This window comes from Cariama cristata, unplaced genomic scaffold, assembly GCF_000690535.1.
Source record: "Cariama cristata isolate BGI_N322 unplaced genomic scaffold, ASM69053v1 scaffold10615, whole genome shotgun sequence".
Classification (NCBI taxonomy): Eukaryota; Metazoa; Chordata; class Aves; order Cariamiformes; family Cariamidae; genus Cariama; species Cariama cristata.
The window spans coordinates 17,882-30,858 of record NW_009618181.1 but is presented as its reverse complement, the minus strand read 5'-3'; the positions used below and the strand labels follow the sequence as shown (position 1 = coordinate 30,858).

General features: G+C 38.4%; 1 protein-coding gene across 1 annotated transcript in view; it reads left to right on the top strand.

The window, feature by feature from the left end:
• Positions 1 to 690: 690 nt before the first annotated feature.
• Positions 691 to 12,977, top strand: part of PARP4 (poly (ADP-ribose) polymerase family, member 4) — a gene marked incomplete at its 5' end in the record, with an annotated part of 27,879 nt that continues 15,592 nt past the window's right edge. The window contains 10 exon segments of the mRNA XM_009700755.1: positions 691 to 864; positions 1,536 to 1,545; positions 4,126 to 4,276; positions 7,927 to 8,064; positions 9,346 to 9,377; positions 9,416 to 9,482; positions 9,696 to 9,875; positions 10,638 to 10,804; positions 11,345 to 11,469; positions 12,003 to 12,049. Coding sequence (XP_009699057.1) covers positions 691 to 864; positions 1,536 to 1,545; positions 4,126 to 4,276; positions 7,927 to 8,064; positions 9,346 to 9,377; positions 9,416 to 9,482; positions 9,696 to 9,875; positions 10,638 to 10,804; positions 11,345 to 11,469; positions 12,003 to 12,049 — 1,091 coding nt within the window.

The following is a 12,977-nucleotide window of genomic DNA, read 5'->3' as shown; positions in this document are numbered from 1 at the left end:
CCATCCCTGGAGGTATTTAAAAGACTGTAGATGTCATGCTTAGGGACATGGTTTAGTGGTGGCCTTGGCTGTGCTACATTAATGGTTGAACTCAATGATCTTAAAGGTCCTTTCCAACCTAAATGATTATATGAATCCAAAAATTTCCAACTGAGAAGGAATACGCAGATACAAGCAAATCTATATCCTGTCTGTATGGACAAACTGTCTAAAATTAATCATTACTTTCATTTCATCTGTAGTTTGCACTTTATAAATAGGACTTCTACTCTGCTTTATGTATTTCAGGATGAACTAGTACACTTAGACATTCAGTAAGAAATCTATTATCCTCTGCTTTCTGTTATTTCATCAGTGCATTAAAGCTGACGGTATGAATCGGCATGATGTTAAGGAACATTATCTTTCAGTCTGATTAATATCCTATTTTATTTCAGGGAAATTATTTTACTGTCTCTTAGCTCTGCTTGAGGTACTTTGCAAGCAGCTCAGTATAAGGGCAGAATAATTATCCAACTTTTAAATACTGTTTTCCTATCCTAGCTGCAAGAAAATATTTTGTGAATATTGCACTAACGAGTTAGAATTTTATTTCAGTGTGGAATTAAATGATCCATTTTCAGTATTTATTGCTTTGCTCTTTCTGCAATTTTGCAATAGCTTTCAGTTTAATAATCTCTTCTTTTAAAGGTGAGCAAAGCAGAAGGTATTTTACTCCAAGTAAAGAATGCACTGGGTGAGGGAACTGGCAAGGTAGCGCTACAAGAGATGAGGATGGAATTCTATCACATTATACATCACAAAACTGAAATGGAGTATAAAGTTTCCAAAAAGCTGTTATCTAGAAAACAGGACCTGTGTCAGGTAACTTTTCCAGATTACTAGTAAGCCCTGATTTGCACTGTGCTACACCAGTTTTGAACATGCTCACTACATAAATTGACAGGATACTTTGCACAGCTAGTCACAGACTGTCAATTAAAAAAAAAATTTATTGGAATCTTGTGAATAGAGTAATGCTCATGGGAGGAATTCAGTGTTTTGAACAAGAAGACCAGTTGCTGTCCAGATGGTGACAGGAGTTTCCATTGCAATTATTGTTGTGATAGCACCTTCAGCTGGATGAAATGAGAATCATGGAACTGTTGTTATCATCCAGCTGACCCTAGGAGCTACTCCAGCATGTAGGTAATCAGTTTCTATTGATTATCTTAAACTATATACAAAATATATCTAAGTTATTTCAACTATATTCAGAGACTGTTCTGTGTACCCTTTCCTTTCCTGCATATGCAGGAACAGTTTCTAGAGACTATTTAAAATTACCGATCTGTGTACAGCTTGGTCTGTTCCTACATCTACAGCACAAATTGCTTGGGGGAGCTCCCTGGACTGCCTGGATTGTTAGTGCAAGAAGTTAGTTAGCACATCTAAACAGATAACATCTTTCAGTTGGTCTATGGCCTGCCTAGGGGAATCTCCAAAGATCTCCCCCTCAGCTCCTGTGTACCTTTGTCATTTCCTTCATTTTTAAGCTGGCTAGAAGTTCAGTCAATGGGGAGTTCAGTTACTCTGCTGCAAGTGAGTCCATTGTCTCATCTTTGCAGAAACCAGCCAAGAGATTCTCAGCCTGCCAGGGGGATTGCCGACGAGATGTGCTGAGTGTGCCCACAGATGCAGCTCTTGTGCCCAGCAGCAAGGGCTGGCTGCTCCGTAAGGGCAGGCAGATGAGGCTGGGAGTGAAAGTGAGCAAGGCCAGGGCAGTTATACCACTGGCAGCGGCTCTAGTCCCATGGTACCCAAATAGGAAGAGCAGAGCAGGTGACAGTGACTGCTGGTGATAGTAGCGGGGGTCAGTCCAGATGATTGCCTCCTCATGATGGCTTGTCTGGCATGTCCAAGGTCAAACCGGGAACTCAAGTCCAGAGGATCTGAGTCAGAACCAGGGAGGTGGTAGGCTGGATGCAGGCGTATCAACAACATAGCTCAGCTGAGAGACCAAGGGCAAGAGCCTAAGCCCAAAGGCATCTCTTGAGCAAAAGAGAGGCAGGAACCTGCTGAGTCTTCTCACCGCTCTCTTGCAAGGCTCCACAGCTGCACTGTCAAAGCTGGCCCTGAGCCCAGGCAGCCAGGTCCTCTGGAAAGGTGAGAGGCAGAGCTCTGACAGCTACATCACTCCTGTAACTATAGAGCAAACTCGAATTTCCTCCTTGTATTGTGATTATCATGTAAATTCCATAGATACTGCCAGAGGTACCTCTTTATTTTAGCAAAGGATATCTAGAAGTCAGTCTTCTGTAAGTTACAAAATATAACGGGGGAGAGGTAAAGGGAAGGCGGCTCCTTACTGCTCTAAAAGAACAAATGTTAGTAGTGCATTTAACCTTGGAAATCTTTTGATAATTGAAACCTTCTGACATTTCTGATATAAAAAAGTTACTATGTCTCAAGAAGCTTTCCCATGGCTTAGTGAAGTGTAGCATTACAATCTTTTCACAGTTAGATGTCCTTCTTTCACCTGAACTAGGAAAATTACGTAGAATTATAGAATCATTTCGATTGGAAAAGACCCTTAAGATCATTGAGTCCAACTGTAAACCTAGCATGGCCAAGTCCACCACTAAACCATGTCCCTAAGCACTACACCTACACATCTTTTAAATCCCTCCAGGGATGGGGACTCCACCACTTCCCTGGGCAGCCTGTTCCAATGCTTGACAACGCTTTCCATGAAGAAATTTTGCCTAATATCCAATCTACCTCCCCTGGCGCAACTTGAGGAAATTTCCTCTTGTCCTAGCGCTTGCTACTTGGGAGAAGAGACCGATCCCCACCTGGCTACCCCCTCCTTTCAGGCAGTTGTAGAGAGCAGTAAGGTTTCCCCTCAGCCTCCTCTTTTCCAGGCTAAACACCCCCAGCTCCCTCAGCCGCTCCCCATCAGACTTGTGCTCCAGACCCTTCCCCACCTTTGTTGCCCTTCTCTGGATACGCTCCAGCACCTCAAGGTCTGTCTTGTAGTGAGGGGCCCAAAACTGACCACTGAGCCTTGATGAATCTCTTACGATTGGCTTTGGCCCATCAATCCAGCCTGTCCAGATCCCTCTCTAGAGCCTTCCTACCCTCCAGCAGATCAATACTCCCGCACAACTTGGTGTCATCGGCAAACTGACTAAGGGTGCACTCGATCCCCTCATCCAGATCACTGATAAAGGTATTAAACAGAACTGGCCCCAGTACTGAGCCCTGGGGAACACCACTGGTGACCGGACACCAACTGGATTTAACTCCACTCACCACTACTCTTTAGGCCTGGCCACCCAGCCAGTTTTTTACCCAGTGAAGGGAATGCCCGTCCAATCCATGAGCAGCCAATTTCTCCAGGAGAATGCCATGGGAAATGGTGTCAAAGGCTTTACTAAAGTCTAGGTAGGCAACATCCACAGCCTTTCCCACATCCACTAAGCGGATTGCCTTGTCATCGAAGACCACGTTAGTCAAGCAGGACCTGCCTTTCATAAACCCATGCTGACTGGGCCTGACCACCTGGTTGTCCTGTATGTGCCACGTCATGGCACTCAAGATGATCTGCTCCATAACCTTCCCCGGCACGGAGGTCAGGCTGACAGGTCTGTAGTTCCCCTCATCCTCCTTCCAGCCTTTCTTGTAGATGGTTGTCACGTTTGCTAACCTCCAGTCAACTGGGACCTCCTCGGTTAGCCAGTACTTTGTGCTACTGATCTAGCTGGATAGTGGTCTCAGGAACAGAATGACGGATTCTAACTAGTAAAAATTGCCTCATAAGCAAAATAAAAATGGTATCAAAGCACAGTCCTGGTTTGTGGAGCTGTTATGAGCAGGCTCCATCCAAAGTTTGATTTGGAATTGTACAGAAGCAGTTTAACACTATTTTTCATATACCTTGTTCTTCTGAATTGTTTTCATGGGATTCTACAGCTGTTTGTTCTTGTTCCAAACTGTATCTAACAAGTGGAAATGTTCTTTTGAGTATTCCATTTCATTGTTACTACGCTGTATCTTTATATAATTCAATCTAGTTTGCAGATTTCCTTAATTCAAATGTATCAAGTATTCCTCAATTTGTGTCTGTATTTTCTACCTAATGAGACATGCTTAATATACATGAAACAAATATGTCATGCCCAAAGCCATCATCTTTGGCCAGATACCAGGCTCTGAGGTACAAGATCGAAGCCGTTGACTCAGCGAGTTAGGAATTTCTCAATGTTGAACAACAAGTGTTAAAAACCAATTACAAGTGAGTCTTTAATACTTATGCAATCATTCCAGTAAAATTCAAGGTGTAGTGCGCAAAATACATCTAAACAGGGCTGAATTATCAGATTCTGTTACTGTGCGGTGTTGATTGCACTAATGGGATTGCAGAGCTGGCATATTTACCATAACCTATATTAGAAGAAAATGGAGGTTAAAAAAAAGAACTGAAAATGATATTGTCAGTTTGGGGGGGGGGGGGGGGGTTAATTTTTTTTTAATTGTGAAGAGCTGTCTATTTATACGAGCTATTAAAATAAGGTATATGGGGTCTAGACTTGTTTACTCTGCTTCTCATTGTTTATTTCCAAGCATTTTATAACTGGAAAGTAAACATAAAAGTTAAATTTAGGGTTCTGCTGGGTAAAACAAATAATTTCTTTCTGTGTGAATAAACTTGATGGGGCTGGGAGGGAATACCTGGTCACCTATTGATTATGTACAGAACTTGCTGTCCCTTTCTAGTTAGCTTTAAATTGTGTGAAAAAGACGTATTTCTGGGAAGTTATTCTGCAGATTTGCCTATAATTCTATCTAATGTTCTTGACATTGGCTTCTAACTGGCCACCCTGTCTCTATGATTAATAAAATTAAAAAATCATAGAATCATAGAATCATTATGGTTGGAAGAGACCTCAAAGATCATCAAGTCCAACCGTATACCTGATGCCACCATGCCTGCTAAACCCACTAAACCATGTCTTGAAGAATGGGTAAATACAGAGAAATTAAAGAGAAGATGGTTCCAGAAATGGCATGATCAATTATTAGATCATTAACACATGGAAGAATGAAGTGAGCTTCAGTTATACATATATAGTCACTCCAAGTTTGTTTCTGCTGAGTAAATATGCTGTTAAGCAGTTAAGATCTAAACCTACCTAGCAACGACTGGTTAGGTCAATGGAGCTAAACCTAGTTGGTGACTGGTTACTAGCGGTGTTCCCAAGGGTTCAGTTTTGGGGCCGGTGCTGTTCAACATCTTTATAGATGATCTGGACATGGCGATTGAGGGCATCCTCAGTAAATTTGCAGATGACACCAAGTTGGGTGGGAGCATTGATCTGCTGGAGGGTAGGAAGGCTCTGCAGAGGGATCTGGAGAGGCTGGATAGATGGGCTGAGACCAACGGCATGAGGTTCAACAAGACCAAGTGCCGGGTCCTGCACTTCAACCACAAAATCCCCATGCAGCGTCACAGGCTGGGCGAAGACCAGTTAGAAAGTGGTCAAGCGGAAAAAGACCTGGGGTTGCTGGCTGACAACTGGCTGAACATGAACCAGCCAAGAAGGTAGCCAAGAGGTAGCCAACAAGGCCAATGGCATCCTGGCTTGTATCAGGAATGCTGTAGCCAGCAGGACCAGGGCAGTGATCATCACTCTGTACCCGGCACTGCTGAGGCCACACCTTGAATACTGTGTTCAGTTTTGGGCCCTACACTTCAGGAAGGACCTTGAGGCGCTGGAGTGAGTCCAGAGAAGGGCAACAAAGCTGGTGAAGGGTCTGGAGGGTAAGTCGTATGAGGAACAGCTGAGGGAACTGGGGTTGTTTAGCCTGGAGAAGAGGAGGCTGAGGGGAGACCTTATCGCTCCCTAAAACAACGTGAAAGGAGGGTGTAGCGAAGTTGGGGTTGGCCTTTTCTCCCAGGCAACTAGTGATAGGACAAGACGGCATAGTCTGAAACTGTGCCAGGGGAAATTCAGGCTAGAAATGAGGAGGCATTTCTTCACTGAAAGGGTTGTTAGGCATTGGCATGGGCTGCCCAGGGAGGTGGTGGAGTCCCCATCCCTGGAGGGGTTTAAGAAAAGACTGGAGGTGGCACTTAGTGCCATGGTCTAGTTGACACAGTGGTGTTAGGGTAAAGGTTGGACTCGATGATCCCAGAGGTCTCTTCCAATCAAATCGGTTCTATGATTCTGTGATACTAGCTTTCTTGCAATGAAGAGATACTAAAGAAAACTAAATGGTTATACCCAAATATATATTGTTCAAGTATGGAAGAAGCACTGTGCTTGGAACACAGAAACTTCTGTTTGTCTTCAGCAAAGTTCAGTAGCTGACTTTCACTTGACATTTTGTCTAAATTTTTAAGTCATTTAAAATTAATAGAACAATAGTTTATGTGACTCAGTTCCACCTTATACTTCTTTGTGACAGAAACAATTGAGTAAAGTTTTGGGGAACTTGCTGTTACCTGAACCCACGGGACTGCTCTTTGTAAGTAGCAGTTATCTATGTTAGGGCCTATATACTAATTTGTAAACTAAGTAATTATAAGGACAGGATTTTCCCACAAAACTTTGACTCTACTCTTATACAATAGATAAGCATAATGAGATTGCAAGAATTGAAGCATATTTAATCCCTTTCAGTCTCTGCATTTGCAACCTTAGTTTTTAATCTAAAAACAATTAAAAAAAACTTCAACTGCAGTAGAAGCATGCTGAAGGATACGTGAAGTTTCAAGTAAGGTTCTTAAAAAAACAACCAAACAAAACAAACCGAAAAACCCCTTCATATAAAAAAGTTCATGTAACAGCTTCATAAATTAGGACATAATATATCTCTAATCCTCGACAAAAGAAACCACACATTTTGAGTAAAGTGTTCAAAATTACAAAAGAGGCTAGTCCTATTTACCAATATTATTTTAGCATCTCGGAACTCAAAACTTGACCAAAGCTCACTGAATCTTGAAAGCATAAAGGTTTGATTTGTAAATGTGGCTTTATGCTTTTCCTTTGCAGGTACTACCTACTTTCAGTGTCTAAATCTGAAATTGTGATCCTTAAGTCCTCAGTTGATTTATAAATCCAGAGGTTCCTCACTGTGTGACAGTTAGGAATCCTAGAATCCTAAAATTATCTCCTGGGTATTTCATAGGGTATCACTATCTTGACAGCATTAATCAACTTAGTCCTTAGTCCAGAGTCTGTCATCTGAGGAAGTGTATTCCAAGCATGTGTAGACAGCGTTCAGCTGGCAAGGATAAAGGCAAGAAGAAGTAAAGAGAGAATCTGAATCTTTTGTTTTGTGTAATCACAAGAAGGGAAGGACATGAGTCTTGGTGACAGCTCTGTCCTGTAATTACTGTATATGAAATGCATAAATCTTGCTGGAGGTGGGATTGCAACCCAGGTTTTCCTCCTTTCAAGTGTGTTTCTTAATTGGGAGTTACTACCACCAGATAGCATGAACTGTGATGCTAAGATGTTTGTAGTTCAGCCAAGACAGTGAGTTCGCTGAGTATTCTTAGTAAAAGTATTTTTAGTACAAAATAAATTTGCTGTCAAAAATCTATATACTTGCAGATTCTGAGCTGCATAGAGTTATATGGGTTTTCTTATGGCACATCTTTGAATTTAGATCCCAAAATGTCAAAGAGGATAATTTTATATGACTTTGAGGATGAAAATACATTTTCAATTTCTTCCTAAATATCTAAATAGGTCTTGAACTTAGTCATTGTGGTTTTAGTATCTCTGGTGATTGTTCTCTTATGCTGTTTTTTTCTTTGCCACCCAAATTGTTAACAACAACAAAAATGAATGTTACTTTGAGATTTAGACTAAGGCTTTATCTTTTAGCAGTCTATTGATCTTAAATGCACTTTCTCAGTCAGATTTCTTGCAGTGACTGTTCAGTGAGACTTTTACAAGTGTATAGGGTTGACAGAATAAGTAAAAGAGCAGAATTTCTGAGCAGTCTTGGAAACATTTGATCCTTATTCCACGCATCATCTGTGCACAACTTCATGGGAATTCTTTCCAGGTAAAAATTTACATTCCCTTTTTTGTGACATTGAATCATGCTTAACTATAATCTTAAATATATTTTGACTTTCCTTTTTTTTTTTTGTGAGGTTGTTTTGCATTATGTTTAACCTGGTTTTCATTGTTAACATTTATATGAACATCCATATACTTCTATGGACTTTGCTTCTTCTGGAAGGAAAATCAATCTTTTGTAATGATAAATTTAATTACTCTCCAGGCAGATTAGACTTGAGATGCAGCTATTTGGATATGATGAGTGTGGTGTAAATCCAGATGAAAGACGACGAAATGGAGAGAGTAGGAGAGCAATGGCTGCGTGGAAAATTTATTCTGTTTTAGGAAAGAACTGCATTGACGATATCCTCCTTCCAGTTCTGTACATTATTTCCCCATGACTACAGTGTTTGGCATATTTTTAGATTATCATAATTTCCTGGAATAACAGAATATCTAGTTGTATGACTGAATACCATGGATTCACTCAGGCATGGTAATAATGCTAAAATAACATGACCTCTAGTAGCCTGACGTATTTAAATCCTCATCATAGCATGTATGCAGTGAATACCAGCCACTGAAAATTTAAGGATGTTTTAAAAAACATATCTGATACAGAACACCATCAGAATTAAAATACCTCGGAAGTCGTATTAGCATCTATTTTCCCCATATTGCAGATTTTTATTGTAAGTTACAAAACTGGTCAACTTATTTAAATATTGTATCTTTTTACATTCTTTATATATGAAATGTTTTCTGTGGGCATCAATTGATACTAAATCAAATGTCTCAAAGGATGGTATCTGCACACCAATAGGTTTGCAAATCAAACATTCAAAAAGTTTCCAAATGTCCATTCCCCAGCATTCTGCCTTTAAAACTTATATTTTCTTTTTCTTAGATACAAAAATTTCATACCTTTTTTTAAAATCAAATACAGCACCATTGTTAGAAATGTTGAACTACTCATCCAATAACGAATAAATTATTTTGAATGTTTGGCAATAGATCTGGAAAATGTGTTGTTTTTCTGCTAAATGAAGAAAAGCTAACAGTCTTTATTGCTTCTGTAATCAGTTACTTGGTGATTAATATGACTTTAGGATTTTTTTTTTATAAAGAGACTTTATTTTCCTTGAGTGTCTATGGATGCTTCCTGTAAAGTGTATTTCATTTTAATCCTCCATGGTTCATAATTGCACAATGTGTATTAGCCACATGCTATATGCAAAAGTATTTTGTACTTCATTCATTGTGTGACTTTTTTTTTCTCTAGAGGACTCCTAGTGCCAAAAATGGTTGTTGAAGATCATGGCCTGGAAAGAGCTGACACTGGGAATCTGGGCATCATGGCCTGGAAAGAGCTGACACTGGGAATCTGGGCAGTGGCATTTACTTCAGTGATTCTGTTAGGTCTGAATAACAATATCTCTTTACATTATCCTTTGTGTATTCTTTTTACTCTTCAAATTAAGCTGATACAATGCTTAATACTTTTAAGTTAATTTAACTAGACATTTTATTCCTGTCCATATGTTCAGAAGTACTTGTATATCTTTGAACTCCTATGATGTTTACATTTATATAAATGCTAATAAAAAGCGTACAATCTTTCTTTACATATAGCACTAGTATTAAGTATTCTTTACTCAGTGAAATGAAGGGAACCCAGCTCCTGGCAGTTTGTGATGTGGCACTTTGGATCCTGCTTGGATTTCTGTGAACGAGATTATTCATTAATAATGCACCATCAGGTTATGACGGTGTGCATGGAGTCCATAAAACAGCAGACATCTCTTCAGGCTTGAGATACTGATTCTGCAGTATTGGGCACTTGAAAAGGCACCAAGTTTTGGATTTATTGTAACACTGATAGATAACAGAATGAATGTAACCTGCATTTCAATTCAGACACTAAATCACTAGACAGTAATGTGTAAAATCACTTTCGTCTGTCTTGCAGCCTGCAAAGTGTATATAAAACTTTTAAGTCTCTAAGTTGCTATTTGTAAAGAATTCTTGCAAGAAAATAATACTGAAAAGAAAGATGTAAATATTATTTTATTATAACTGAATCATCATATAAATATCTAGTCTGTGATATTTAAATTGTTATTTGGAAGCGATCTTCTGCTTTGTATGAAACAAGAAATCACTACCATGGAAGGTTCACTGTTTTGTAAATGAATCCAGCTGATAAAAATCCCTGTCCTTATAGGTTGGGACTCTAAGGCAGGGATGATAGCTGTAGTGGCATGCTAACAGATACAGTTGCTGTCTAGATATCCACCAGTTTTTTACTTTTTTTTGTTCTTAGTTATTTTGAGGAATGATTGTGATTTATGGAGAAGAGGTAATAATAAGGAGTGTGGAGAATACAAAGTAAGAAGATAAGAGATACAAGTGGTAGTGATACAGGGAGATTAGGGGAGTGAAAATAAAAGCTGACAGATGCTATTATTTTTCAAAAACGATATGTCATTTAGGCTCACCTCTTAATAAATTTACATTTTTTTAGATATTATCTACAGCTTTGTTTTTATTGTAAAATACCTTTCTTTGTTTCTACCAGAATGATGAATTTGTTGTCTATAAAACCTGTCAGGTTAAAATCAGATATGTTGTTAAGTTTTGCCTTGCTGAAGATCAAATAAAACCATTTCAGCCTGCAATTGGGGTGGAACTGGAGCAAGATTACAGTGAGCCAGAGTTGCAATGTCATTTACAGCATGAGAGTAAGAAAAGGTTTCTGTTTGTATATTGACTTCCTTCCAGAGTTTGCTAAATACTTATCAGAACTCTTTTTAGAGTACTTGTATGAAGATAACGTAATAAAAAAAAGTTTGTAGTTTATTTGCAGATGTTATCAAATTAGTGATTACCATGTGGCATCTGCGTAGCATCTGTTTAACAGATTTCCTGTAGGCATAATTACCAACAGCAGTTGCAACTTCTCCTGTCACAGTGTGTTTCAAGAGAAGCAAAGGAAGCACTTTTGCATAAATCATCAGATGGTCTTTAAATAATTCAAATGCAAGGTTCTAAACAAAGACCTTGTAAGACCTTAAAGAACTGTCATGAACTCATGATCCCTTAGACAGCCTACAGCTCAGCAGTACAACACAAGTATTCATAACAGAAACTGAGTGTTACTTTTGTGTTCTGAATTGCATAAATAAACATGGGCTGTTGATATAGGATTAGTTTCAATCGTCTTTCCTGAATGTATATTTCAAAAAAAATTCCTTTTAATCTTTCATAAACTCTTTGTTTAGGCTATGCATTACCAAATGCAAATCTTTCGAATCCTGTAAAAACTGGTTTTTAGGACAGATTGGGAGATCCTGTCCCTCTGGAAAGCGTTTATGTCAAGCCAAGGATAATAGACCTTGTAGCACAGGTAGAGTATGCCATTTATTGTCCTTTTCCGTAACTCAGCCCTGAAAAATTAATCCATTTGTTAAATACTGTTTTAGTCAAAATGCTATTTAGTGTTTAGTTACTTGCAAAAAAAAAAAAGGCAATTCAATCTCCAAATGAAGCACTCTGCTTCAGGGACAAGGTTGCCCATCCATTTCTTTAGATGCCCTTGATGGCTCCTAGATTCTCGAGGTGGGAGGGGAGGTCATCTCTGTGCTTAAATGCTGGCAAAGATCCAGAGATGGTCCTTGTGGTCCTAGTCCCTGTGAGATCATATAGCTGTATCGTACATCTGACTGTTCAACAATCATGCCTTCTGCTTCAGAGCTGTATTATACTGAGTTCTGAAGTTCACTCTGTCCTCAGGAGAGAAAGATGCACAGGTTCATCTGAATTTTAGCTGCTAGGATGCACAGATAACAAAGCTATATGATTAAATGAAGTAAAGAGGCTTCCATGCAATCCCAACTTAGTGAGAAAGTAGCTCCAAGGCAATAAAAATTTTTTTTGTAGGATGCAATAAAAAAGGTTTGTGTTAAACAAGTAAAACCACAGAAAAAGTTGCTTTCATTAATACTGTTATCTGCTTTATTTTATCAATACCTTAAATGATTAAGTCAAAACATTTAAATTTAATGTTTTTGTATTTATATGGAATATTTGATGCTAAATTGTATTATCAAGAAACTAGTTTAATGTCACCTTTCACTCTAATCTGTCGTTAGATAGGTAATATAGGGGAATAACTTTTATTTATTACACTCTTTTTCTTCACTAAGTACTTCCTTTTGTTTCAGAAACATTTCTGTTACTAAAGATTATATATAAATTCCCAAGTCACAAAACTTAATGAGACCACAATCTTCATTTTTTTCAATATCACTGCACTTAATATTTTAGCCTTTCTTTGCATTTGCATTTTAAATAAAAATTTACAATTATCTGAAACTGTGATGTTGCTGGTAAAGTAAGGCATCTTGGAAACTGAGTATTATAACTTTATTCCCAGTAACATTTCCGCATATGGCTGTTCTAAACCAGAATAACAAACAATGCAGGGAGTAGTACCAGTAAATGTGTCAAAACTTAATGCTATTAATATTTCCATATTAAAAACCATGAAAAGTGCTTTTCGTGAGCATGTCCTAGGTTCTTCTCTGTTCTGTTTGCAAAGCAGGCACAAAATCACATCTGTTATAATTTTCTAAAGTTATATTTAATCTTGAAATAGTGTTTCCTATTATTAAGTTGCTTTTATTCAGTACAATTACTACTGGTTAGTAGAAATATTGTACTGATCAGCTAAAGATTTGATGCTATTTCTGCCATATATTGGGAATAAATTAACAAGTTCATACACTACTCATCCAGTTGTAGAAAAGGTATTTAAAATGATGATACAATTTAATTTGTAATGGTAAGGGAGAATTCAACTAGAAAATACAAATAAAAATTATGGAATAGTTATTTTGTGAGGATGGAGATTTG